Source organism: Penaeus chinensis, chromosome 29 (assembly GCF_019202785.1).
Source record: "Penaeus chinensis breed Huanghai No. 1 chromosome 29, ASM1920278v2, whole genome shotgun sequence".
NCBI lineage: Eukaryota > Metazoa > Arthropoda > Malacostraca > Decapoda > Penaeidae > Penaeus > Penaeus chinensis.
This window is the reverse complement of record NC_061847.1, coordinates 8,398,110-8,418,109: the sequence shown is the minus strand read 5'-3', so window position 1 is coordinate 8,418,109 and position 20,000 is coordinate 8,398,110. Positions and strand designations below refer to the sequence as shown.

The window sequence follows — 20,000 nt, the reverse complement described above, 5'->3', positions numbered from 1 at the left end:
ACGGTTGAGCATTAAGAAGTAAATCTAGCTTTCCTATTATCGTCATCAGATTGGCTCGTTTCCCCGAACAATAAAATCACTTGACTTCACAATCCACACAGACAAAGAAGAAGAAAAGTACAGTACAATCATCTCTTCAATAACGCAGTGCCATTTGCGAATGACAATAACACTTTCAGGTGTCTCCCTAGTTCTTCTCAAAAGCGAATTCAGTCATTTCTAGAATCGCCTTCACTCCAAAGCTGTGGCAATAACCGAAATTCAAATCACATCCAGTATATGCATACATACAGATATTTTCAAAAGAAGACTCCAAGCATGAAGAAATTCGGATATCTTCTGATGTGGAATGGAAACAATAATGCAGGAAAATGTTCATTTCATCATAGGTCTGAATAGCTGTAGTTCTATTCCATCTTTTGGACTGGTGCTCAGAAGGGACAGGGTGAGGGTTAAAACACAAAGATCTTTCTACTTCTTTATTAGGAAGCATCGTCACTTTGGTAAATTTCCTTGGATAACAGAATTACCTAATTCAGTATTTTCTTTAAAAAATAACAAACACACACACATACAAAACAATAATATATTAAACAACGCATTAACAGCCGCCAATCATGCCAGATGTTTCCATCGCTCTTCTTAAGCTTCCTTGATTCCTGTCAGAATCGTCCTGCTGCTCTTGAGGAATCGCCAGCGCCTCCCTCGGTCTGGCGTCCGCGTCCGCTGCCTCACCCGTGATGTCCGTAAGGCCTGCGGACGAAGGGACGAAGGCATGAGCGGCGTCGGGAAGGGAAGGGCGGAAGGGGGAAGGATATTTAATAATCAAAGCGAAGAAAGTTTACCACTTGAGCGAGAAAGACTGAGAGGAGGGCAAGCGAAGGCAACTCAGGCAGACAAATCAACTGTGAAGAGGGACGTATTAGAAGATTATATCAGTATTCACTAAAGAAAAAAATTAGCCTGATGAAGAAAGGAGAGGACTTCGATGGACGATAATTGCAAAAAGATGACTAAGAAAAACACTTCTGAAAAAGTGTCCTAACCAGCGTCGACGGAGGAGGATCCTTGGCCGCTCACCTGTTGTATCCGTAGGAGGGTCGGCCGTAGCCGACGGAGCCGTAGGAGCCGTGGGAGCCGTGGGAGGAGCCGTGGAAGCCGAGGGATGAGCCGTGGAAGCCGTGGGATGAGCCGTGGTAGGACGGCCTGACGTAGCCTCCGTAGCCTGGCATCGCGAAGGCCACGGACACGAGGGCGATCAGGGCCACGACGACCAGCTGGGGAAGGGCGTGAGGGCGTGAGAAAGGGACGGCGGTTTTGTGCTTCTCAAAGATTCTTCTCTCTCTCTCTCTCTTTCTCGAAATAAAGCATTATAGCAAAACTTACAGAGATCTTATGATATAAATTAGTATGAGACGGAGCGGTATTAAATTCGGAATTTAAGACTGAACTTCCTCCTTTCTTATTTCTCTACTTACAACAGCTCGAACGGAAATCATCCTGAGTAGTAGTATGCAAAGTTGAGTTCCTGCAACAGATGAAGGCAGCTAATGGGTTGCAGTGGGACTCCCTACATCTTTTTATATTCCGTCTACCTTTGGTCCCTCGTTGCTGAATAGTATTTATCACAAACCATTTAATTCGTAACGATAATGATCTCATCTTCCAGACGGATTAGATAATACTAATTAAACCTTCATTAACTTCTAGTAGGTTAATCAATAACACTTTCTAATCACCCTCAAATGTAGGGAATCGAATGCAAGGACATTGAGAAACTTGGCAACTCAAGTGGCCCAGCTGATCGAAGGAGCTCCGCCGGCCAAAACTTTCCTAGTTGTGAGCGGGGAATTCCCGGAGCAGAAAAACTCAAAATAACACTAAGAGAAAAAAAAGTCGCCGCAGAAGGGAGTTAGACGATTGCTCAGAAACGGTTCCTTTTGTGGTGAATGGAAGGGATAAAGGGAGAAGAGAAAGGAGGAGGAATGAAGGAAACAAAGGACTCAGTGTAAATATATATATATATATATATATGTGTGTGTGTGTGTGTGTGTGTGGTATAAAAACCCACAATGTAAAACTAGATTTATTAGTGAGACAACAGTTTCGGAATCCACCTGGATTCCATCTTCAGGTCTGAAGAGGAAATGGAGAGGAGGGGGTATAAAACAGAGAGAGGAAAGGCAACGCGGTGACACGGGGCATGTATGTATATGTATGTGTGTGTGTGTGTGTGTGTGTGGGTGGGTGTGGGTGTTTTATATATATGTGTATATATATAAGTATATATATATATATATATATATATATATAAGTGTATATATATGTATGTGTTTATATAAGCTCATACGTATATACATGTATATGTATATATATGTATATATACATATATATATGTATATATATTTATATATTTATATATATGTATATGTATATTTATATATCTATATTCATATATACTTATATAAACACACACACACATATAGACCTTTATATATATATATATATATATATATATATATATATATTTGTACGTCTATGGTGCGTATAGAATTGGAAAATGGATTCTAAAAAATATTAAGTTTCATCAAATATCTTCATGAGAAATTCAGCACATTTTGTACTCAGATAGTTCAACACTGGAATGTTCTCAATGTTCGCAAGCAAGAGATTATTCATAGTATGAGACGTCTATAGTATCTGACAAAAAGGAATGTATGTGGTATTTATACGCGATATCAGAACTAAAATCTGAAGTAGACAGTGTAAATTTACAGTAAGAATTCTTAAAGCATATATATGAGAAATACCCACACTGTCAATGGTAGCAATAAAGATGAATGTATATCAAAAATATTTATACTATCCATGGTAGTAGCAGCAAGAAACATTAAGATACCTAAGTTATGGTAGCAATAGAATATCTTACAGAATCTACGGCAGAATTATATATTCTGGTCATCAGTGCCACGATGCGTCACAGCGATGCTTGGGTAAATTCCACCGACCCTTGTTGCTTTCATGTAAAAAATGAAGGAAAAATGATTATGATGACAGGGAGGGTAATTCCCGGGAATTTCGGACGGAAAAAGTTTTGGAATAAACTGCTATGAGAACTGACCCCCGAGGTTGCGAGATACGGTTTATTACGTGGGCGTTTCTCCGATATTGAATTCATATCTCAGACGTTACGTTACCTATGTTAGAGAATCTCAAGGCTTGATTTTATTTATTGTGGAAAAAAGCGAAAAGAAATGAAGCAGCATTCGGGATAAATATACTGGATAAATATACGAAGTGGCAACTGGACCTAGAGTTGCGTGTGGGTTCAGAATATATAAACACACGGCTGAGGTAGAGTGCATCAGACACTGAACTTCTATTGCCTGCCGTTGCAAGACAAACCCTGAGCAAGATGATTTCCGTACGAGCTGTTGTGAGTATGAAATAAGAAATAGAGATCATTATTTTGATACATTCAGGTGCCCAAAAGAGATTACAGTAATGATATTTATTTTCTGCTTTAAAGTGTACAATATTCTATGTGATTTAAGAGGATAACTAAATTAACCTATTGTTTCAATATATCTGATAATAACCTTATTGCAAAACAGATTTCCACTTCTAACTGTAATATTTCATAATGACGAAACCATTACACCGCCGTCCCTTCTCACGCCCTCACGCCCTTCCCCAGCTGGTCGTCGTGGCCCTGATCGCCCTCGTGTCCGTGGCCTTCGCGATGCCAGGCTACGGAGGCTACGTCAGGCCGTCCTACCACGGCTCATCCCACGGCTTCCACGGCTCATCCCTCGGCTTCCACGGCTCCTCCCACGGCTCCCACGGCTCCTACGGCTCCGTCGGCTACGGCCGACCCTCCTACGGATACAACAGGTGAGCGGCCAAGGATCCTCCTCCGTCGACGCTGGTTAGGTCACTTTTTCAGAAATGTTTTTCTTAGTCATCTTTTTGCAATTATCGTTCATCGAAGTCCTCTCCTTCATCAGGCTAATCCTTTTCTTTAAGGAATACTGATATAATCTTCCCCTAATACGTCCCTCTTCACAGTTGATTTGTCTGCCTGAGTTGCCTTCGCTTGCCCTCCTCTCAGTCTTTCTCGCTCAAGTGGTAAACTTTCTTCGCTTTGATTATTAAATATCCTTCCCCCTTCCGCCCTTCCCTTCCCGACGCCGCTCATCCTTCCGTCCCTTCGTCCGCAGGCCTTACGGACATCACGGGTGAGGCAGCGGACGCGGACGCCAGACCGAGGGAGGCGCTGGCGATTCCTCAAGAGCAGCAGGACGATTCTGACAGGAATCAAGGAAGCTTAAGAAGAGCGATGGAAACATCTGGCATGATTGGCGGCTGTTAATGCGTTGTTTAATATATTATTGTTTTGTATGTGTGTGTGTTTGTTATTTTTTAAAGAAAATACTGAATTAGGTAATTCTGTTATCCAAGGAAATTTACCAAAGTGACGATGCTTCCTAATAAAGAAGTAGAAAGATCTTTGTGTTTTAACCCTCACCCTGTCCCTTCTGAGCACCAGTCCAAAAGATGGAATAGAACTACAGCTATTCAGACCTATGATGAAATGAACATTTTCCTGCATTATTGTTTCCATTCCACATCAGAAGATATCCGAATTTCTTCATGCTTGGAGTCTTCTTTTGAAAATATCTGTATGTATGCATATACTGGATGTGATTTCGGTTATTGCTACAGCTTTGGAGTGAAGGCGATTCTAGAAATGACTGAATTCGCTTTTGAGAAGAACTAGGGAGACACCTGAAAGTGTTATTGTCATTCGCAAATGGCACTGCGTTATTGAAGAGATGATTGTACTGTACTTTTCTTCTTCTTTGTCTGTGTGGATTGTGAAGTCAAGTGATTTTATTGTTCGGGGAAACGAGCCAATCTGATGACGATAATAGGAAAGCTAGATTTACTTCTTAATGCTCAACCGTATCGCTGCCGAGCAAGGAAGGGATATAATTATGCGTATATCAACCTGTCATAATGAGATTGTTTTCTTTATACTTTTTTATTAATCCATTATTCACCTGTAGATGTATTGCTCCAGACTATGAATCTAGTTTTAAAACAAAATATAGCTGGAAAACAAAATCAAACATTTAAAAAAAAAAAAAAACTACAAGATTAAGTCAAAACTTTTCTATTTAATAATCACACAACTTGCGAGTAAAAATATACATATACGTGGTCAAGAAATATATATATATATATATATATATATAATGTAGATGCGGGTGTGTATATATATTTACACACACAGACATATATGTGTGTGTGTGTGTGTGTGTGTGCATGTAAATAAATAAACACATATATACATATATATACATATGTATGTATATATACATATATATTACATATACATATGCATATATACATATATATGCATATTATATATATACATATGTGTATATATATGTGTGTATATACATATATATATATATATATATATATATATATAATTTCATTTATCAATGAAACGTTATTTTTTTCTTTCATTGTTCTATACTGTCTTTCTTGCTCTCATCTCCCTTCTCCCCCGACTCATGTTCAGAAATAAAAATGATCTTGCTTTCTATCATCAAATTCTAAAAGAGAAAAGTGAACCAACAAAAGCTTCCATTTTTTCCAAGCAGTCAATTTGCAGTTCAGCGAGACCTGCTTTACCTGTTTCCAATGCCAACTTTGGAAACTGAAGTAAGCAATATCTACTGTATATATAGTGTAATATGTCTGTATCATCTATTGTAATAAGCTTTCATACCATCTATAGTATGAGATATCGATGATATTGATGAATAACTGCATTTCCTATCTAGAGTAAGACTTGCCTATATTACGTAAAGTACGAAGCATCTGCAGCAGCGGTTCCCAGGCTGGGGTGCCCGAAGCCTGTGTTCCCGAGTAATAAAGCAAGTGAAAGAAAATCCAAAAGGCTTCAGTGTAATATGCTTATAGTTACTGCACATATTGAAAGAAATATTGACACGAGCTTTGTGTAAAATATATATAACATGTAAAGAAAGGCCTATTGTGTTAACAAGAGATATCTATAGTATGAATATGCTCATAGCATCGTTGGCAAAAGATATCTATAGTGTTTGGAATATAACGCATCTTCATAGTCATAGAATCCATTGACCCTTGTACCTTCCGGGTGGAAGGATGAGACGATGTGATATATGTATGCTTTTATATATATCATGTATATATACATATATATACATATATTTGTGTGTGAGTATGCGTGTGTGTGGTGTGTATTCATATATGTATATATGTATACATATATATATGTGTGTGTGTATGTCTGTGTGTGTGTGCACAGATCCATATATGTGTGTGTGTGTGTATTCGGACTGAAAGGGTAAATCCCGGGAACTTCTAGCGACGCTGTGAAAGTCCTACGGAGACTGACCTCTGAAATTGCCAATTCTTGTTTACTGTGTTCCGTAAACTGATACTTCATATCAAAATCGTAACACTATGAATGTTAAAGAATCTCAGGACTAGATTCTCTCTGATGATTCATCTAAATAAGAAGTAAAGTATTGTTTATGGTAGGGAGTGTCTGGGATAAATACGAAATGGCAACTACGCAGAAGTAGCGAGCGGCGTCAGACTACATAAAGGCGCAGCAACAGCGTCTGCAACATCAGTCACTGAACTTACCCTCTTCTGTTGCAAGCAAGACGAACACTGAGCACGATGTCTTCCCTACGAGCTGTTGTAAGTATGAAATAGGAAACAGAGATGACTTTTTGAAAGCTTCAGACACCAAAAGAGATAGATATAGAGGCTACTATTTTCTCGGTGAAGATATCATTTATTTTTTTTCCTTCGAGGCAACACCGGATCCATATATTGCTTGTAGGACAGCTCCCTGTTTTAGGGAAGAATAAGTAATATTCATTTGTGATTCCCTTTTTTATCGGATATGATGGACAGATAGATAGATAGACCTTTCAGAAGTATAAAACCGCCGTCCCTTCTCACGCCCTCACGCCCTTCCCCAGCTGGTCGTCGTGGCCCTGATCGCCCTCGTGTCCGTGGCCTTCGCGATGCCAGGCTACGGAGGCTACGTCAGGCCGTCCTACCACGGCTCATCCCACGGCTTCCACGGCTCATCCCTCGGCTTCCACGGCTCCTCCCACGGCTCCCACGGCTCCTACGGCTCCGTCGGCTACGGCCGACCCTCCTACGGATACAACAGGTGAGCGGCCAAGGATCCTCCTCCGTCGACGCTGGTTAGGTCCCTTTTTTTCTTAGTCATCTTTTTGCAATTATCGTTCATCGAAGTCCTCTCCTTTTCTTTAGTGAATACTGATATAATCTTCCCCTAATACGTCCCTCTTCACAGTTGATTTGTCTGCCTGCGTTGCCTTCGCTTGCCCTCCTCTCAGTCTTTCTCGCTCAAGTGGTAAACTTTCTTCGCTTTGATTATTAAATATCCTTCCCCCTTCCGCCCTTCCCTTCCCGACGCCGCTCATGCCTTCGTCCCTTCGTCCGCAGGCCTTACGGACATCACGGGTGAGGCAGCGGACGCGGACGCCAGACCGAGGGAGGCGCTGGCGATTCCTCAAGAGCAGCAGGACGATTCTGACAGGAATCAAGGAAGCTTAAGAAGAGCGATGGAAACATCTGGCATGATTGGCGGCTGTTAATGCGTTGTTTAATATATGATTATTGTGTATGTGTGTGTGTTTGTTATTTTTTAAAGAAAATACTGAATTAGGTAATTCTGTTATCCAAGGAAATTTACCAAAGTGACGATGCTTCCTAATAAAGAAGTAGAAAGATCTTTGTGTTTTAACCCTCACCCTGTCCCTTCTGAGCACCAGTCCAAAAGATGGAATAGAACTACAGCTATTCAGACCTATGATGAAATGAACATGTTCCTGCATTATTGTTTCCATTCCACATCAGAAGATATCCGAATTTCTTCATGCTTGGAGTCTTCTTTTGAAAATATCTGTATGTATGCATATACTGGATGTGATTGATTTCGGTTATTGCTACAGCTTTGGAGTGAAGGCGATTCTAGAAATGACTGAATTCGCTTTTGAGAAGAACTAGGGAGACACCTGAAAGTGTTATTGTCATTCGCAAATGGCACTGCGTTATTGAAGAGATGATTGTACTGTACTTTCTTCTTCTTTGTCTGTGTGGATTGTGAAGTCAAGTGATTTTATTGTTCGGGGAAACGAGCCAATCTGATGACGATAATAGGAAAGCTAGATTTACTTCTTAATGCTCAACCGTATCGCTGCCGAGCAAGGAAGGGATATAATTATGCGTATATCAACCTGTCATAATGAGATTGTTTTCTTTATACTTTTTTATTAATCCATTATTCACCTGTAGATGTATTGCTCCAGACTATGAATCTAGTTTTAAAACAAAATATAGCTGGAAAACAAAATCAAACATTTAAAAAAAAAAAAAACCTACAAGATTAAGTCAAAACTTTTCTATTTAATAATCACACAACTTGCGAGTAAAAATATACATATACGTGGTCAAGAAATATATATATATATATATATATATATAATGTAGATGCGGGTGTGTATATATATTTACACACACAGACATATATATGTGTGTGTGTGTGTGTGCATGTAAATAAATAAACACATATATACATATATATATACATATGTATGTATATATACATATATATTACATATACATATGCATATATACATATATATGCATATTATATATATACATATGTGTATATATATGTGTGTATATACATATATATATATATATATATAATTTCATTTATCAATAAAACGTTATTTTTTTCTTTCATTGTTCTATACTTCTCTAGCTCTCATCTCCCTCCCTTCTCCCCCGACTCATGTTCAGAAATAAAAATGATCTTGCTTTCTATCATCAAATTCTAAAAGAGAAAAGTGAACCAACAAAAGCTTCCATTTTTTCCAAGCAGTCAATTTGCAGTTCAGCGAGACCTGCTCTACCTGTTTCCAATGCCAACTTTGGAAACTGAAGTAAGCAATATCTACTGTATATATAGTGTAATATGTCTGTATCATCTATTGTATTAAGCTTTCATACCATCTATAGTATGTGATATCGATGATATTGATGAATAACTGCATTTCCTATCTAGAGTAAGACTTGCCTATATTACGTAAAGTACGAAGCATCTGCAGCAGCGGTTCCCAGGCTGGGGTGCCCGAAGCCTGTGTTCCCGAGTAATAAAGCAAGTGAAAGAAAATCCAAAAGGCTTCAGTGTAATATGCGTATAGTTACTCGCTGTGCATATCGAAAGAAATATTGAAACGAGCTTTGTGTAAAATATATATAACATGTAAAGAAAGGAATTAGTGTTAACAAGAGATATCTATAGTATGAATATGCTCATAGCATCGTTGGCAAAAGATATCTATAGTGTTAGGAATATAACGCATCTTCATAGTCATAGAATCCATTGACCCTTGTACCTTCCGGGTGGAAGGATGAGACGATGTGATATATGTATGCTTTTATATATATCATGTATATATACATATATATACATGTATGCGTGTGTGTGGTGTGTATTCATATATGTATATATGTATACATATATATGTGTGTGTGTGTATGTCTGTGTGTGTGCACAGATCCATATATGTGTGTGTATATGTGTGTGTATTCGGACTGAAAGGGTAAATCCCGGGAACTTCTAGCGACGCTGTGAAAGTCCTACGGAGACTGACCGCTGAAATTGCCAAATCTTGTTTACTGTGTTCCGTTAACTGATACTTCAAATCAAAATCGTAACACCATGAATGTTAAAGAATCTCAGGACTAGATTCTCTCTGATGATTCATCTAAATAAGAAGTAAAGTATTGCCTATGGCAGGGAGTGTCTGGGATAAATACGAAATGGCAACTACGCAGAAGTAGCGAGCGGCGTCAGACTACATAAAGGCGCAGCAACAGCGTCTGCAACATCAGTCACTGAACTTACCCTCTTCTGTTGCAAGCAAGACGAATACTGAGCACGATGTTTTCCCTACGAGCTGTTGTAAGTATGAAATAGGAAACAGAGATGACTTTTTGAAAGCTTCAGACACCAAAAGAGATAGATATAGAGGCTTCTATTTTCTCGGTGAAGATATCATTTATTTTTTTTCCTTCGAGGCAACACCGGATCCATATATTGCTTGTAGGACAGCTCCCTGTTTTAGGGAAGAATAAGTAATATTCATTTGTGATTCCCTTTTTTATCGGATATGATGGACAGATAGATAGATAGACCTTTCAGAAGTATAAAACCGCCGTCCCTTCTCACGCCCTCACGCCCTTCCCCAGCTGGTCGTCGTGGCCCTGATCGCCCTCGTGTCCGTGGCCTTCGCGATGCCAGGCTACGGAGGCTACGTCAGGCCGTCCTACCACGGCTCATCCCACGGCTTCCACGGCTCATCCCTCGGCTTCCACGGCTCCTCCCACGGCTCCCACGGCTCCTACGGCTCCGTCGGCTACGGCCGACCCTCCTACGGATACAACAGGTGAGCGGCCAAGGATCCTCCTCCGTCGACGCTGGTTAGGTCACTTTTTCAGAAATGTTTTTCTTAGTCATCTTTTTGCAATTATCGTTCATCGAAGTCCTCTCCTTCATCAGGCTAATCCTTTTCTTTAGTGAATACTGATATAATCTTCCCCTAATACGTCCCTCTTCACAGTTGATTTGTCTGCCTGCGTTGCCTTCGCTTGCCCTCCTCTCAGTCTTTCTCGCTCAAGTGGTAAACTTTCTTCGCTTTGATTATTAAATATCCTTCCCCCTTCCGCCCTTCCCTTCCCGACGCCGCTCATGCCTTCGTCCCTTCGTCCGCAGGCCTTACGGACATCACGGGTGAGGCAGCGGACGCGGACGCCAGACCGAGGGAGGCGCTGGCGATTCCTCAAGAGCAGCAGGACGATTCTGACAGGAATCAAGGAAGCTTAAGAAGAGCGATGGAAACATCTGGCATGATTGGCGGCTGTTAATGCGTTGTTTAATATATTATTGTTTTGTATGTGTGTGTGTTTGTTATTTTTTAAAGAAAATACTGAATTAGGTAATTCTGTTATCCAAGGAAATTTACCAAAGTGACGATGCTTCCTAATAAAGAAGTAGAAAGATCTTTGTGTTTTAACCCTCACCCTGTCCCTTCTGAGCACCGGTCCAAAAGGTGGAATAGAACTACAGCTATTCAGACCTATGATGAAATGAACATGTTCCTGCATTATTGTTTCCATTCCACATCAGAAGATATCCGAATTTCTTCATGCTTGGAGTCTTCTTTTGAAAATATCTGTATGTATGCATATACTGGATGTGATTTGAATTTCGGTTATTGCCACAGCTTTGGAGTGAAGGCGATTCTAGAAATGACTGAATTCGCTTTTGAGAAGAACTAGGGAGACACCTGAAAGTGTTATTGTCATTCGCAAATGGCACTGCGTTATTGAAGAGATGATTGTACTGTACTTTTCTTCTTCTTTGTCTGTGTGGATTGTGAAGTCAAGTGATTTTATTGTTCGGGGAAACGAGCCAATCTGATGACGATAATAGGAAAGCTAGATTTACTTCTTAATGCTCAACCGTATCGCTGCCGAGCAAGGAAGGGATATAATTATGCGTATATCAACCTGTCATAATGAGATTGTTTTCTTTATACTTTTTTATTAATCCATTATTCACCTGTAGATGTATTGCTCCAGACTATGAATCTAGTTTTAAAACAAAATATAGCTGGAAAACAAAATCAAACATTAAAAAAAAACAAAAAAACTACAAGATTAAGTCAAAACTTTTCTATTTAATAATCACACAACTTGCGAGTAAAAATATACATATACGTGGTCAAGAAATATATATATATATATATATATATATAATGTAGATGCGGGTGTGTATATATATTTACACACACAGACATATATATGTGTGTGTGTGTGCATGTAAATAAATAAACACATATATACATATATATACATATGTATGTATATATACATATATATTACATATACATATGCATATATACATATATATGCATATTATATATATACATATGTGTATATATATGTGTGTATATACATATATATATATATATATATATAATTTCATTTATCAATAAAACGTTATTTTTTTCTTTCATTGTTCTATACTGTCTTTCTTGCTCTCATCTCCCTCCCCTTCTCCCCCGACTCATGTTCAGAAATAAAAATGATCTTGCTTTCTATCATCAAATTCTAAAAGAGAAAAGTGAACCAACAAAAGCTTCCATTTTTTCCAAGCAGTCAATTTGCAGTTCAGCGAGACCTGCTCTACCTGTTTCCAATGCCAACTTTGGAAACTGAAGTAAGCAATATCTACTGTATATATAGTGTAATATGTCTGTATCATCTATTGTATTAAGCTTTCATACCATCTATAGTATGTGATATCGATGATATTGATGAATAACTGCATTTCCTATCTAGAGTAAGACTTGCCTATATAACGTAAAGTACGAAGCATCTGCAGCAGCGGTTCCCAGGCTGGGGTGCCCGAAGCCTGTGTTCCCGAGTAATAAAGCAAGTGAGAGAAAATCCAAAAGGCTTCAGTATAATATGCGTATAGTTACTCGCTGTGCATATCGAAAGAAATATTGACACGAACTTTGAGTAAAATATATATAACATGTAAAGAAAGGAATTGGTGTTAACAAGAGATATCTATAGTATGAATATGCTCATAGCATCGTTGGCAAAAGATATCTATAGTGTTAGGAATATAACGCATCTTCATAGTCATAGAATCCATTGACCCTTGTACCTTCCGGGTGGAAGGATGAGACGATGTGATATATGTATGCTTTTATATGTATCATGTATATATACATATATATACATATATTTGTGTGTGAGTATGCGTGTGTGTATTCATATATGTATATATGTATACATATATATGTGTGTGTGTATGTCTGTGTATGTGCACAGATCCATACATGTGTGTGTGTGTGTATTCGGACTGAAAGGGTAAATCCCGGGAACTTCTTGCGACGCTGTGAAAGTTCTACGGAGACTGACCTCTGAAATTGCCAAATCTTGTTTACTGTGTTCCGTAAACTGATACTTCATATCAAAATCGTAACACTATGAATGTTAAAGAATCTCAGGACTAGATTATCTCTGATGATTCATCTAAATAAGAAGTAAAGTATTGTTTATGGTAGGGAGTGTCTGGGATAAATACGAAATGGCAACTACGCAGAAGTAGCGAGCGGCGTCAGACTACATAAAGGCGCAGCAACAGCGTCTGCAACATCAGTCACTGAACTTACCCTCTTCTGTTGCAAGCAAGACGAACACTGAGCACGATGTCTTCCCTACGAGCTGTTGTAAGTATGAAATAGGAAACAGAGATGACTTTTTGAAAGCTTCAGACACCAAAAGAGATAGATATAGAGGCTACTATTTTCTCGGTGAAGATATCATTTATTTTTTTTCCTTCGAGGCAACACCGGATCCATATATTGCTTGTAGGACAGCTCCCTGTTTTAGGGAAGAATAAGTAATATTCATTTGTGATTCCCTTTTTTATCGGATATGATGGACAGATAGATAGATAGACCTTTCAGAAGTATAAAACCGCTGTCCCTTCTCACGCCCTCACGCCCTTCCCCAGCTGGTCGTCGTGGCCCTGATCGCCCTCGTGTCCGTGGCCTTCGCGATGCCAGGCTACGGAGGCTATGTCAGGCCGTCCTACCACGGCTCATCCCACGGCTTCCACGGCTCATCCCTCGGCTTCCACGGCTCCTCCCACGGCTCCCACGGCTCCTACGGCTCCGTCGGCTACGGCCGACCCTCCTACGGATACAACAGGTGAGCGGCCAAGGATCCTCCTCCGTCGACGCTGGTTAGGTCACTTTTTCAGAAATGTTTTTCTTAGTCATCTTTTTGCAATTATAGTTCATCGAAGTCCTCTCCTTCTTCATCAGGCTAATTTTTTTCTTTAGTGAATACTGATATAATCTTCTAATACGTCCCTCTTCACAGTTGATTTGTCTGCCTGCGTTGCCTTCGCTTGCCCTCCTCTCAGTCTTTCTCGCTCAAGTGGTAAACTTTCTTCGCTTTGATTATTAAATATCCTTCCCCCTTCCGCCCTTCCCTTCCCGACGCCGCTCATGCCTTCGTCCCTTCGTCCGCAGGCCTTACGGACATCACGGGTGAGGCAGCGGACGCGGACGCCAGACCGAGGGAGGCGCTGGCGATTCCTCAAGAGCAGCAGGACGATTCTGACAGGAATCAAGGAAGCTTAAGAAGAGCGATGGAAACATCTGGCATGATTGGCGGCTGTTAATGCGTTGTTTAATATATGATGATTGTGTATGTGTGTGTGTTAGTTACTTTTAAAGAAAATACTGAATTAGGTAACTCTGTTATCCAAGGAAATTTACCAAAGTGACGATGCTTTCTAATAAAGAAGTAGAAAGATCTTTGTGTTTTAACCCTCACCCTGTCCCTTCTGAGCACCGGTCCAAAAGATGGAATAGAACTACAGCTATTCAGACCTATGATGAAATGAACATGTTCCTGCATTATTGTTTCCATTCCACATCAGAAGATATCCGAATTTCTTCATGCTTGGAGTCTTCTTTTGAAAATATCTGTATGTATGCATATACTGGATGTGATTTGAATTTCGGTTATTGCCACAGCTTTGGAGTGAAGGCGATTCTAGAAATGACTGAATTCGCTTTTGAGAAAAACTAGGGAGACATCTGAAAGTGTTATTGTCATTCGCAAATGTCACTGCGTTATTGAAGAGATGATTGTATTGTACTTTTCTTCTTCTTTGTCTGTGTGAATTGTAAGGTCAAGTGATTTTGTTGTTCGGGGAAACGAGCCAATCTGATGACGATAAATAGGAAAGCTAGATTTACTTCTCAATGCTCAACCGTATCGCTGCCGAGCAAGGAAGGGATATAATTATGCGTATATCAACCTGTCATAATGAGATTGTTTTCTTTATACTTTTTTTATTTATCTATTTATCACCTGTAGATGTATTGCTCCAGACTATGAATCTAGTTTTAAAACAATATATAGCTGGAAAACAAAATCAAACATTTCCAAAAAAAATCTACAAGATTAAGTCAAAACTTTTCTATTTAATAATCACACAACTTGCGAGCAAAAATACATATATATATACGTGGTCAAGAAATATATACATATATACATATTGTGGATGTGGGTGTGTATGTTTATTTACACAAACAGACATATATGTGTCTGTGTGCATGTAAATAAATAAATACATATATACATATATATATACATATTTATGTATATGTACATATATATTACATATAAATATGCATATATACATATATATGCATATTATATATATACATATGTGTATATATATGTGTGTATATACAAATATATATAATTTCATTTATCAATGAAACGTTATTTTTTTCTTTCATTGTTTTATACTTCTCTAGCTCTCATCTCCCTCCTCTTCTCCCCCGACTCACGTTCAGAAATAAAAATGATCTTGCTTTCTATCATCAAATTCTAAAAGAGAAAAATGAACCAACGAAAGCTTCCATTTTTTCCAAGCAGTCAATTTGCAGTTTAGCGAGACCTGCTTTACCTGTTTCCAATGCCAACTTTGGAAACTGAAGTAAGCAATATCTACTGTATATATAGTGTAATATGTCTGTATCAACTATTGTATTAAGCTTTCATACCATCTATAGTGTGTGTTATTGATGATATTGATGAATAACTGCATTTCCTATCTAGAGTAAGACTTGCCTATATAACGTAAAGTACGAAGCATCTGCAGCAGCGGTTCCCAGGCTGGGGTGCCCGAAGCCTGTGTTCCCGAGTAATAAAGCAAGTGAAAGAAAATCCAAAAGGCTTCAGTGTAATATGCTTATAGTTACTGCACATATTGAAAGAAATATTGACACGAGCTTTGTGTAAAATATATATAACATGTAAAGAAAGGCCTATTGTGTTAACAAGAGATATCTATAGTATGAATATGCTCATAGCATCGTTGGCAAAAGATATCTATAGTGTTTGGAATATAACGCATCTTCATAGTCATAGAATCCATTGACCCTTGTACCTTCCGGGTGGAAGGATGAGACGATGTGATATATGTATGCTTTTATATATATCATGTATATATACATATATATACATATATTTGTGTGTGAGTATGCGTGTATGTGGTGTGTATTCATATATGTATATATGTATACATATATATATGTGTGTGTGTATGTCTGTGTGTGTGTGCACAGATCCATATATGTGTGTGTGTGTGTATTCGGACTGAAAGGGTAAATCCCGGGAACTTCTAGCGACGCTGTGAAAGTCCTACGGAGACTGACCGCTGAAATTGCCAAATCTTGTTTACTGTGTTCCGTTAACTGATACTTCATATCAAAATCGTAACACTATGAATGTTAAAGAATCTCAGGACTAGATTCTCTCTGATGATTCATCTAAATAAGAAGTAAAGTATTGTTTATGGTACGGAGTGTCTGGGATAAATACGAAATGGCAACTACGCAGAAGTAGCGAGCGGCGTCAGACTACATAAAGGCGCAGCAACAGCGTCTGCAACATCAGTCACTGAACTTACCCTCTTCTGTTGCAAGCAAGACGAACACTGAGCACGATGTCTTCCCTACGAGCTGTTGTAAGTATGAAATAGGAAACAGAGATGACTTTTTGAAAGCTTCAGACACCAAAAGAGATAGATATAGAGGCTACTATTTTCTCGGTGAAGATGTCATCTTTGTTTTCCTTCGAGGCAAGACCGGATCCATATATTTCTTGCAGGACATCTTCCAGTTTTAGGGAAGAATAAGTACTGTTCATTTGTGATTTCCCATTTTTATCGGATATGATGGATAGATAGTTCGATAAATAGATAGAGAGAGACCTTTCAGAAGTACAAAACCGCCGTCCCTTCTCACGCCCTCACGCCCTTCCCCAGCTGGTCGTCGTGGCCCTGATCGCCCTCGTGTCCGTGGCCTTCGCGATGCCAGGCTACGGAGGCTACGTCAGGCCGTCCTATCACGGCTCATCCCACGGCTTCCACGGCTCATCCCTCGGCTTCCACGGCTCCTCCCACGGCTCCCACGGCTCCTACGGCTCCGTCGGCTACGGCCGACCCTCCTACGGATACAACAGGTGAGCGGCCAAGGATCCTCCTCCGTCGACGCTGGTTAGGTCACTTTTTCAGAAATGTTTTCTTAGTCATCTTTTTGCAATTATCGTCCATCGAAGTCCTTCTCCTTCATCAGGCTAATCTTTTCTTTAGTGAATACTGATATAATCTTCCCTAATACGTCCCTCTTCACAGTTGATTTGTCTGCCTGAGTTGCCTTCGCTTGCCCTCCTCTCAGTCTTTCTCGCTCAAGTGGTAAACTTTCTTCGCTTTGATTATTAAGTATCCTTCCCCCTTCCGCCCTTCCCTTCCCGACGCCGCTCATGCCTTCGTCCCTTCGTCCGCAGGCCTTACGGACATCACGGGTGAGGCAGCGGACGCGGACGCCAGACCGAGGGAGGCGCTGGCGATTCCTCAAGAGCAGCAGGACGATTCTGACAGGAATCAAGGAAGCTTAAGAAGAGCGATGGAAACATCTGGCATGATTGGCGGCTGTTAATGCGTTGTTTAATATATGATGATTGTGTATGTGTGTGTGTTTGTTATTTTTTAAAGAAAATACTGAATTAGGTAATTCTGTTATCCAAGGAAATTTACCAAAGTGACGATGCTTCCTAATAAAGAAGTAGAAAGATCTTTGTGTTTTAACCCTCACCCTGTCCCTTCTGAGCACCGGTCCAAAAGGTGGAATAGAACTACAGCTATTCAGACTCATGATAAAATGAACATTTTCCAGAATTTCTATGTTTGCATAAGCTGAATGTGATTTGAATTTCGGTTATTGCCACAGCTTTGGAGTGAAGGCGATTCTAGAAATGACTGAATTCGCTTTTGAGAAGAACTAGGGAGACATCTGTAAATGTTATTGTAATTCGCAAATGTCACTGCATTATTGAACAGAGCATTGCAAATGAATAACTTTATTTAATGCTCAACCTTGTCGCTTCCGAGCAAGGAAGGGATATAATTCTGCGTAAATCAGCCTTTCAGTTATAATTAAACAATTGTTTCTCATACATTTTCCATTTATTCAGTTATCACCTGTATATGTATTGCGAAAGGCCTCAGGCAGTGTATCTATTTCTTAAACACAATATACCCGACTACAAACATTTCCAAATAAAATCTTTTACGTGATGAAATCAAAACAATAACTTTTTTTTTAACCAATCACACCACATACGAACAAAAACACATCTACGTGGTCATTTATACACACACACACACAAACACACATATATATACATACTGAATGTCAGTTATCACAAACGTTTTTTCTCTTATTCTTCTATACTTTCTTCTCTGTCTCCCATCTACCCCCTCTGCTCCTCCAACTCGTATTCAGAAATAAACGTCATCTTGCTTTCTATCATTAAATTCTAAAAGAGAAAAATTGACAAACAAACAAAAGCTTCAGTTCTTCCCGCTATGAAATTCCCGCTCGATCTTCTACACTGACGAACATCCATACATTTCGTACAATTAGTCAGTTTTCAATGTAATTATGTTCAGCGAGACCTGTTATACCTATTTAAAGGCTTTAATAATATGGAATATGAAGTGTTAGTGAATGACAACTTTGGAAATTGAAGTACGGAATAGCTGCTGTATAGTGTAAAATATCTGTATTATCTATTGTATTAAGCTTTTATACATTCTGTGTGATATCTATAATATTGATGAATAACTGCATTTCGTGTACATAGTAAGACAAGCCCATATTACGTAGAGTATGAAATATCAACAACAGTAGTTCCCAAGCTGTGGGTCGGAAACCTTGTGGTCCGAAAAAAAAAAAAAAAAAACACGAGTCTTCGGAGTAATAAGCTTAGAGTGACTCATTTAATGTACATGTAGAAAGACATATTGACACTACTTTTGTGGGAGAATATAACGTGAAGAAAGGCCTGCGGATTTGATAAGAAGCATCGTTGATTAAAGATATCTATAGTGTTAGAAATAAAAAGTATCTTCATATTCATACACAGTAGATTCCACCGATCCTTGTACCTTCCAGGGTGGAATAACGAGACATATATGTACGTGGTATATATGTGTGTGTATATATGTGCGTGTGTTTAGATGTGTGCGTGTGTATGTATGAATATAGTCAGATTGGAAGGGTAAATCCCGGGAACTTTTAGTGACGCTGTGAAAGTTTCGGAAAATGTTCTACGGAGACTGACCTCTGAAATTGCCAAATCTTGTTTACTGTGTTCCATTTCCTGATACTTCAAATCAAAATCGTAACACTATGAATATTAAAGAATCTCAGGACTAGATTCTTTTTGATGATTCATCTAAATAAGAAATAAAGCATTGTTTATGGTACGGAGTGTCTGGGATAAATACGAAATGGCAACTACGCAGAAGTAGCGAGCGGCGTCAGACTACATAAAGGCGCAGCAACAGCGTCTGCAACATCAGTCACTGAACTTACCCTCTTCTGTTGCAAGCAAGACGAACACTGAGCACGATGTCTTCCCTACGAGCTGTTGTAAGTATGAAATAGGAAACAGAGATGACTTTTTGAAAGCTTCAGACACCAAAAGAGATAGATACAGAGGCTACCATTTTCTCGGTGAAGATGTCATTTATTTTTTTTCCTTCGAGGCAAGACCGGATATATGTATTTCTGGTAGGACATCTTCCTGTTTTAGGGAAGCATAAGTAATGTTAATTTGTGATTTCCTTTTTTATCGGATATGATGGATAGATAGTTCGATAAATAGAGAGAGAGACCTTTCAGAAGTACCAAACCGCCGTCCCTTCTCACGCC

At 39.2% G+C, this 20,000-nt stretch overlaps 7 protein-coding genes across 10 annotated transcripts in view; 6 read left to right on the top strand and 1 right to left on the bottom strand.

The window, feature by feature from the left end:
• Positions 1-465: 465 nt before the first annotated feature.
• Positions 466-1,600, bottom strand: LOC125040773 (neuropeptide-like protein 31). Its single transcript, XM_047635492.1, has 3 exons — positions 1,479-1,600; positions 1,081-1,277; positions 466-753 (listed from the first exon to the last, which is right to left on the bottom strand). Exons 1-3 carry the CDS (start codon positions 1,497-1,499, stop codon positions 732-734), a joined length of 240 nt encoding a protein of 79 aa, XP_047491448.1. The 5' UTR covers positions 1,500-1,600; the 3' UTR covers positions 466-731.
• Positions 1,601-3,286: 1,686 nt separating this feature from the next.
• LOC125040675 (neuropeptide-like protein 31) lies at positions 3,287-4,508 on the top strand. Its single transcript, XM_047635354.1, has 3 exons — positions 3,287-3,436; positions 3,698-3,894; positions 4,221-4,508. Exons 1-3 carry the CDS (start codon positions 3,416-3,418, stop codon positions 4,240-4,242), a joined length of 240 nt encoding a protein of 79 aa, XP_047491310.1. The 5' UTR covers positions 3,287-3,415; the 3' UTR covers positions 4,243-4,508.
• Positions 4,509-6,608: 2,100 nt separating this feature from the next.
• LOC125040677 (neuropeptide-like protein 31) lies at positions 6,609-7,836 on the top strand. Of its 2 annotated transcripts, none has more exons than XM_047635355.1 (3): positions 6,609-6,765; positions 7,053-7,249; positions 7,549-7,836. In XM_047635355.1, exons 1-3 carry the CDS (start codon positions 6,745-6,747, stop codon positions 7,568-7,570), a joined length of 240 nt encoding a protein of 79 aa, XP_047491311.1. In that variant the 5' UTR covers positions 6,609-6,744; the 3' UTR covers positions 7,571-7,836. The 2 variants fall into 2 exon arrangements, 1 of the variants encoding a protein (XP_047491311.1); XR_007116211.1 differs by lacking the exon at positions 6,609-6,765 and adding an exon at positions 6,922-6,938.
• Positions 7,837-9,954: 2,118 nt separating this feature from the next.
• On the top strand, positions 9,955-11,176 carry LOC125040678 (neuropeptide-like protein 31). 2 transcript variants are annotated; one of them, XM_047635356.1, is made up of 3 exons: positions 9,955-10,078; positions 10,366-10,562; positions 10,889-11,176. In XM_047635356.1, exons 1-3 carry the CDS (start codon positions 10,058-10,060, stop codon positions 10,908-10,910), a joined length of 240 nt encoding a protein of 79 aa, XP_047491312.1. In that variant the 5' UTR covers positions 9,955-10,057; the 3' UTR covers positions 10,911-11,176. The 2 variants fall into 2 exon arrangements, 1 of the variants encoding a protein (XP_047491312.1); XR_007116212.1 differs by lacking the exon at positions 9,955-10,078 and adding an exon at positions 10,236-10,251.
• A 2,209-nt stretch (positions 11,177-13,385) lies between these two features.
• Positions 13,386-14,518, top strand: LOC125040672 (neuropeptide-like protein 31). 2 transcript variants are annotated; one of them, XM_047635351.1, is made up of 3 exons: positions 13,386-13,421; positions 13,709-13,905; positions 14,232-14,518. In XM_047635351.1, exons 1-3 carry the CDS (start codon positions 13,401-13,403, stop codon positions 14,251-14,253), a joined length of 240 nt encoding a protein of 79 aa, XP_047491307.1. In that variant the 5' UTR covers positions 13,386-13,400; the 3' UTR covers positions 14,254-14,518. The 2 variants fall into 2 exon arrangements, with proteins under 2 accessions (XP_047491307.1, XP_047491306.1); XM_047635350.1 differs by lacking the exon at positions 13,386-13,421 and having other exon boundaries at positions 13,745-13,905.
• A 2,193-nt stretch (positions 14,519-16,711) lies between these two features.
• Positions 16,712-17,856, top strand: LOC125040673 (neuropeptide-like protein 31). The gene is made up of 3 exons (XM_047635352.1): positions 16,712-16,747; positions 17,048-17,244; positions 17,569-17,856. Exons 1-3 carry the CDS (start codon positions 16,727-16,729, stop codon positions 17,588-17,590), a joined length of 240 nt encoding a protein of 79 aa, XP_047491308.1. The 5' UTR covers positions 16,712-16,726; the 3' UTR covers positions 17,591-17,856.
• A 1,703-nt stretch (positions 17,857-19,559) lies between these two features.
• LOC125040674 (neuropeptide-like protein 31) overlaps positions 19,560-20,000 on the top strand; it is a 1,360-nt gene continuing 919 nt past the window's right edge. Inside the window, exon 1 of the mRNA XM_047635353.1 lies at positions 19,560-19,718. Within this exon, the coding sequence (XP_047491309.1) occupies positions 19,698-19,718 (21 nt within the window). The 5' untranslated portion in view covers positions 19,560-19,697. The remainder of the gene's footprint in view (positions 19,719-20,000) is intronic.

Excerpts from the sequence above, each read along its gene's own strand:
- LOC125040773 (XM_047635492.1), bottom strand. The coding sequence starts at position 1,499 with ATGATTTCCGTTCGAGCTGTT. Across the intron at positions 1,278-1,478 it reads TGATTTCCGTTCGAGCTGTT|CTGGTCGTCGTGGCCCTGAT; the intron begins GTAAGTAGAGAA and ends GCCCTTCCCCAG. Across the intron at positions 754-1,080 it reads CCCTCCTACGGATACAACAG|GCCTTACGGACATCACGGGT; the intron begins GTGAGCGGCCAA and ends CTTCGTCCGCAG.
- LOC125040673 (XM_047635352.1), top strand. The coding sequence starts at position 16,727 with ATGTCTTCCCTACGAGCTGTT. Across the intron at positions 16,748-17,047 it reads TGTCTTCCCTACGAGCTGTT|CTGGTCGTCGTGGCCCTGAT; the intron begins GTAAGTATGAAA and ends GCCCTTCCCCAG. Across the intron at positions 17,245-17,568 it reads CCCTCCTACGGATACAACAG|GCCTTACGGACATCACGGGT; the intron begins GTGAGCGGCCAA and ends CTTCGTCCGCAG.
- LOC125040675 (XM_047635354.1), top strand. The coding sequence starts at position 3,416 with ATGATTTCCGTACGAGCTGTT. Across the intron at positions 3,437-3,697 it reads TGATTTCCGTACGAGCTGTT|CTGGTCGTCGTGGCCCTGAT; the intron begins GTGAGTATGAAA and ends GCCCTTCCCCAG. Across the intron at positions 3,895-4,220 it reads CCCTCCTACGGATACAACAG|GCCTTACGGACATCACGGGT; the intron begins GTGAGCGGCCAA and ends CTTCGTCCGCAG.
- LOC125040672 (XM_047635350.1), top strand. The coding sequence starts at position 13,773 with ATGTCAGGCCGTCCTACCACGGCTCATCCCACGGCTTCCACGGCTCAT. Across the intron at positions 13,906-14,231 it reads CCCTCCTACGGATACAACAG|GCCTTACGGACATCACGGGT; the intron begins GTGAGCGGCCAA and ends CTTCGTCCGCAG.
- LOC125040677 (XM_047635355.1), top strand. The coding sequence starts at position 6,745 with ATGTCTTCCCTACGAGCTGTT. Across the intron at positions 6,766-7,052 it reads TGTCTTCCCTACGAGCTGTT|CTGGTCGTCGTGGCCCTGAT; the intron begins GTAAGTATGAAA and ends GCCCTTCCCCAG. Across the intron at positions 7,250-7,548 it reads CCCTCCTACGGATACAACAG|GCCTTACGGACATCACGGGT; the intron begins GTGAGCGGCCAA and ends CTTCGTCCGCAG.
- LOC125040678 (XM_047635356.1), top strand. The coding sequence starts at position 10,058 with ATGTTTTCCCTACGAGCTGTT. Across the intron at positions 10,079-10,365 it reads TGTTTTCCCTACGAGCTGTT|CTGGTCGTCGTGGCCCTGAT; the intron begins GTAAGTATGAAA and ends GCCCTTCCCCAG. Across the intron at positions 10,563-10,888 it reads CCCTCCTACGGATACAACAG|GCCTTACGGACATCACGGGT; the intron begins GTGAGCGGCCAA and ends CTTCGTCCGCAG.